Below are 5,779 nucleotides of genomic sequence, written 5' to 3' on the forward strand. Positions count from 1 at the left end.
TCAATGCATTCAATATTGTTAATTAAAGAACCTTAACTCTTTCAAGTATGTTTATGAACTGGATTTAATAGCATATCCTGTAGCTAATTGCCACTGTAATGTAATACATTCTGGTGTCCCTGGTTATGACCAGATTTTAGAAAAAAGAAGTCAGAGAAAAACTGTAATGCCAGAATCATGTTTATTCATTTTTTAAAACATTTGTTTATAATGCTTTTGCAACATACATCAAATGCTGACAAGAGTTAACTGTGTCAATGACAGTGTTGTTAATTGAGGATGTTTAAATTGACTTCAGATATCAAAATACAACATATTTCTTGGAGGCAGCAATCTGCAGAAAATAGATACAGGTCGTCTATTTGCATTAGTTGAAGCCTTTAAAGGGTTCTAGAGGATCATTTGGTTTCTGGTTTTGCTCGATTCCCCTCAGGTCAAACTCAATCAGCCACAATTCCCCAGGAGTTTTCTGAGGTAAAGGTTCGTAGACCATCAGATCAATCAATGCTTCTTCCCCAACATAAACCTACAGGACAGAAATACAAGTGAATTAGATCATCCTCAAGCACATTTAGATGGTTCCTTCTTCACTTCAATGATAGTCATGAATTTGAGAGATGTCTTACACGAATAAGGTAGTTTTTTCCATCCAAAATCTGCTCACGGTACTCATATGCTCTGAATTCCCTGTAGGTTTTTTTTGTAATATTCTCCACATAACTCCTCAGCTGAAGTAAAAATGAAACAATACTTTAATGCAATATTTTTTTTCAAATAACAAATTTATATTTACACAAATCAAAATATGTATAATTTAAATACACAATAAATAAAAACAATAATGCCCAATTATCACCCAAATCGAGAACAGTACGTTTCATGTTGAAGTTATGAATAATAAATGTATATCAAGTCTTACCACAGAGCAAATCCCCTGGATTTCATCAGTGGCAGGTTTATTCTTTGACCATTCTCCAAGTTTAGCCATTCTGATTCTGGTTTCTGCTTTCACAAGAGATGCTGTGTCTGCTGATGTCGGCTCAAATGTGTAACTTCTGTTGCTTTTCAAACATATTTATACTGAAGGTAAACCGGATGCAGACTGGAAGGCGTTTCTTCTAGGGTGGGCCGAGCTTTGTGGGAACAGCCCTCACATTAGTGTTGTTCATGTTCATACCTGCCAAACTACTGACAAAATTCCTAGTTACATGTCAGCTGTCAAAAGGAGTTATAGTGTGATTAAGATTTTTACTTTGTTACCTTAAAGCAGCTATGATGAGTAGTCCACTGAACCACAGACTCCCTAAAGATGAGGAGAAGACATTTTGATGCACACAAAATTCAAAACACATTTGCAATTTGTTTTGTGGGATGCTAAATCTATTTAACCTTCAAAATATATCCTGAGATTGTAATTACTTAAACTGTCTCTTTTTTTATTGTGAAACAAACAACATATAGGACAAAATAGCAGAAATAGTCACTGCATACTTGTTCAGCCTCTTATAGTTATTACTTTATTGAGCCATTCTTAGCTTCCATTGCAGCTGCGAGTGGTTTTTGATAAATGTCTATAAGCACACTAAACCTTGCCACTGGAATTTATTTCCCATTTCCTCAAGGAAAAACTGCTCCAACTCCTTCATGCTGGACCAACACATTTAAATATTTCTCCTTAAACTACTTAAGTGTTGCTTTAACAGTACTCTTAGGGTCTTTGATCTGCTGAAAGGTGAACTTCCGTCTCAGTCTCAATCACAGGCAGACAAAGGATACTCAAGGACATCCCTGTATTTAGCACCATCCATTTTCCTTTGACTATGAACAGTTTCCCAGTCCCTGCTGCTGAAAAATATTCCCACAGCAATGCGGCCACCACCGTGTTTCACTGAAGGGATGGTGTTCTTGAAATGATGGGAGGTTTTTGGTTTGAACCCAACCCAGAGTCCTCGGGTCGCCCTGATGAAGCACAAATACATTCTAGTATTTAAATTGCATTTGAATCAATTAATGGATCAGATTCTGACTCGGTGATTTTCACAGAAAAATCCTAATGTAATAACTTCAATGACTCTAATCTTATTTATAATGTTTATTTTAGCTTGCATTAACAAATGTTCTGACATATAAAAATCTTTTGAGTTGTTCTGAGTTGTTCCCAGTAAAATATCCTGCACATTTTAAAGAAATCAGAAACAAGAGCAGAAATTCTACATCCAAAGTTTATTTATTGTATATTTTTTAATATTTGCAGCACCTCAAATACAACAGAACTGTAAAATAATGTTTTTCAAGTAGCTCTCACAATACCAATCCAGTGTATTTTATCTGCATCATCCTTCCCCTGGAGGAAGATGAAACATTAGTTGTTTTCCTCGAAAGGTTTAAGAGGATCATCCCATTTGTGGTGTTGCTGCACTCCCAGCAGTTTGATGGCCAGTTCACCTGTAGAGACGCTTTGGATGACCCACAGAGGGAGGTATTCATCTCCAACAAAAACCTTCAGGAAAAACAAAGAACAGATTTTGCTCTTTATTTGTTACTGAAAACCTTCAAGAAACAGAAAATAAAAAAATAGCTTTTTTCCCTCTTTTAGGATAATGGTTCTTACCTTGATGATATAGTAATACACTAGGATGTTCTTCACCGGGTAAAATAAAGCTTTGAATTCATGAAAATCTCTCCCTGTTTTTTTTCTTCGCTTCAAGCTTCACCTGAATAATAGGAACATAAATCTTAAAATATAAACCTTGCCACAGAATGTAAGTGTAAGTCTATAAAGTTTTAAATAACTACTCAGCTAATCTTACATCATCACAGATTTAATGGATTTCATCCATGGCAGGCCTTGTATCTGATCAGTCTCCCATAAGGATATCCATTCTGTTGACGTCTTCTGTTGTCCGAGACAAATACAATACAATGCAACTTTTTTTAATCTCTTTAAAGCCAAAAATGCTTCAGTTTGTCTGAAAAGCTTTAAATCAGCTGGAAATCAGTTGAGTTCTGAACATATTTATACAGCAGGCACATTCAATGCAGACTGGAAGGTGGTTCCACTTCACATCGAGAGGAACTCCACTAGAAAAGCTTCAAATGATTCCTGGTATTGGGCTTAATACTTTAACATTTTGGTTCTATGGTGGAACTTTAAAGTAGTTATAAATTATATTTTGTTGAACAGCAGAAACAAAAACTGGTCAACTTTTTTTCCACTTTTCACCTATTAGGATGTTTATATTTCTTTCTTCCCATGTATTTCCCATACTTAATAAAACAAATGTACCGTTTCTCTCTTCTAACCACAATGTTTCATAACCCAATTCTAGTAAAGCAAGTAAAAATTCTCTCTTATAGCTGCTACAGTTCCAGAGAAACTGCAGGTAATGCATTAATTATAATAGTTGACTGGTAGGCGAGGCGTCAACATTTTTGTCTAAAATTTACCGGAGAAAAACTGGAGGTCCCACCTTTGCTTTTCTTTGGAAATGTTTTGCAGGAAAACATAACTGACTCCTTTTATGAATGAACGTTATTAGGTAACTATAACAGTCCTGTATGTATCCATGAATAGAGAAACTGGCTATGTGGTATTAGGCAATAACTGTTAAAAATATATTTTTTATTAAATGAAATGCAGTTTAAAGTGTGAGGAAACACAAGCATCTTTTGACACTTCCCTATATTTGAAGCATTTACTAGCCAGGAAATATTTAGATTGTCATAAAACGAGCAAAAACTAAATAGCCTAGAACTGGCAGCCTGTCTAGGGTATACCTCGCCTTTCACCTAATGACGACTGGAGACAGCCACAAATACACCATAGAAGTTTCTGTCAGGAGAGGCTGATCAGACCACAATTAAATATCTTATAATTTCTGGCTTAATGTATTTTCAAGTGTAATCGTTTTTCGCCTCTGTCAATGATTTATCTTAAAATTCTCTGCCCACACAACGCTTTTCTAACACAACAAGGGGATGCTCTCAGCTCTGAACAATTTATTAGCGCTGCTCTTTGTTTTTATGCCAACAGCAGATTTTTAGAGGGATCCACGCTCAGTTGAACATGTTGGAATAAATGTATTGAAATTGTTCCTATTAACTTAAAAATTGCTTTTTATGACACATAAAAATTCATATTTACTTCAAAAATTGTATATACATTTTTATATTTTTGACCCACGGAAGTTGCCATTTTTTCACCTGCGCAATGCATGCTGGGTTAATGACTCAATTAGGTCCATCTGCACCGGAACCAACAGAGAAAGCATAGTTGTTTTTTATTGTATGACTGGTGTAACCTTAAACAATGCCACATGGTGTTGTCATTATTAGGTTGGCTGTATTATCAAAACAAAAAACAACAGAAAGATGGGGCGTCTTGGGGAGTCTTCATCGCTATATTGCTATATCTTCCTCTAGGAAGAGGAAAGATAAAGCCTCTACTACAGATATTTATTTATTTTTACCAAAAGCGTGTGTGTGTGTGTGTGTGTGTGTGTGTGTGTGTGTGTGTGTGTGTGTCTGTCAACAGTAAACTCTGCACACATATAGAATAAGAAGTGACAAGTTCTCTTCAAGTTCAAGAATTTCTTTACAGAAATGAAATGAACATCCAGTGAATGCTGTTTATCTGAATTAACACTATATTTCGATCAACAAATCCTCTTTTGCAAAGCTAGTGAAACTTAACTAAAACTACTAAGCAAAATGAAGATAAAAAGAAGCTAAGGAAATATGTACACACGAAAGAAACAAAAGACAAAATAAAGTTGTTGATCATCATCATCAAAATAATTCAGTGAATCCTGGTTCACTGCAGATCTCAGTTAAACAAACAAAGTTCATCTTAAAGAGTGTGAATTGAGGTTAAATTAGCTTAAGTAATTCAAAACAACATTTAATATGTGTTTCAACCCATTCAAAATACAAATCCTGAGTTAAACAAAACATTTGATGAAATAACATTTTAAAGAAGTAAACATCAGTACTTCTAAAACGCTCGATTTTATTAATGCGATTATACTTCCAGGAGGCTAGGGGTAGCAATTGGTCACTAAAATTGGCTAATCAAAAGTCATACAAAACGCCTTTAACTTTGCATTAATATGGAATATTAATGCAGCAATAACACTCATAGCACTATCGAACGACAGTGGCGCGAAGCGAAACAAACCTTATGTTTGAAACGAATCGTAGTTGCAAATCCGGGAAGACGGAAGTTACCGGAAGCTAACAGCATTTATGTTAGCGGACATTCGGCGCCAACTTTAAAAAGAAAACGTTGAGTGACAGAAACAGAGAGAGGAGACAAAACTTCTCTCATTGCCCCGACAGAAAGTGTAATTGACCTTGAAAGAACCCAGTACATTTATCCAATTAAAAAGTGTTATTTAAGACAACATACCATTAGCTAATCCTTCATTTATCCAACGACGGGGAAATTTATAAGCAACAGGCAAGTGCACACAACAGACAAAATTACATAAGGACTGAAAGATATAAGAGGTGGATTAGGAAAAAAACACTATGAACATAACATTATCACTATTATTATTATTCAATTGTAATAATATAATAAAAATAGAGCATTTTTTCATGTGATTGTTTCTAAAACAGGGCATTTCTAAAACAGGTGTTACGTACACCAGGCTCGTTTGGTGGGGCAACATTAAAGGAGATCACACAAGGACTTTCTGGTTAAATTAAAGTTGAATTTATTAAATTATACTAAAGAAATAAAACCTGAAGAGGGAATACCTGAAATAAGAAAACAAAA

General features: G+C 35.0%; 1 protein-coding gene across 1 annotated transcript; it reads right to left on the bottom strand.

The window, feature by feature from the left end:
* Positions 1-274: 274 nt before the first annotated feature.
* LOC105922861 (cystatin-A-like) lies at positions 275-1,080 on the bottom strand. The gene is made up of 3 exons (XM_036125600.1): positions 920-1,080; positions 627-728; positions 275-526 (listed from the first exon to the last, which is right to left on the bottom strand). The coding sequence occupies exons 1-3, from the start codon at positions 986-988 to the stop codon at positions 368-370; spliced, it is 330 nt and encodes a 109-aa protein (XP_035981493.1). The 5' UTR covers positions 989-1,080; the 3' UTR covers positions 275-367.
* Positions 1,081-5,779: the final 4,699 nt, after the last annotated feature.

The sequence above is a fragment of the Fundulus heteroclitus genome, chromosome 21, assembly GCF_011125445.2.
Source record: "Fundulus heteroclitus isolate FHET01 chromosome 21, MU-UCD_Fhet_4.1, whole genome shotgun sequence".
NCBI classification, from domain to species: Eukaryota; Metazoa; Chordata; class Actinopteri; order Cyprinodontiformes; family Fundulidae; genus Fundulus; species Fundulus heteroclitus.

Excerpts from the sequence above, each read along its gene's own strand:
- LOC105922861 (XM_036125600.1), bottom strand. The coding sequence starts at position 988 with ATGGCTAAACTTGGAGAATGGTCAAAGAATAAACCTGCCACTGATGAA. Across the intron at positions 729-919 it reads TCCAGGGGATTTGCTCTGTG|CTGAGGAGTTATGTGGAGAA; the intron begins GTAAGACTTGAT and ends TTTTTACTTCAG. Across the intron at positions 527-626 it reads GAAAAAACTACCTTATTCGT|GTTTATGTTGGGGAAGAAGC; the intron begins GTAAGACATCTC and ends TCTGTCCTGTAG.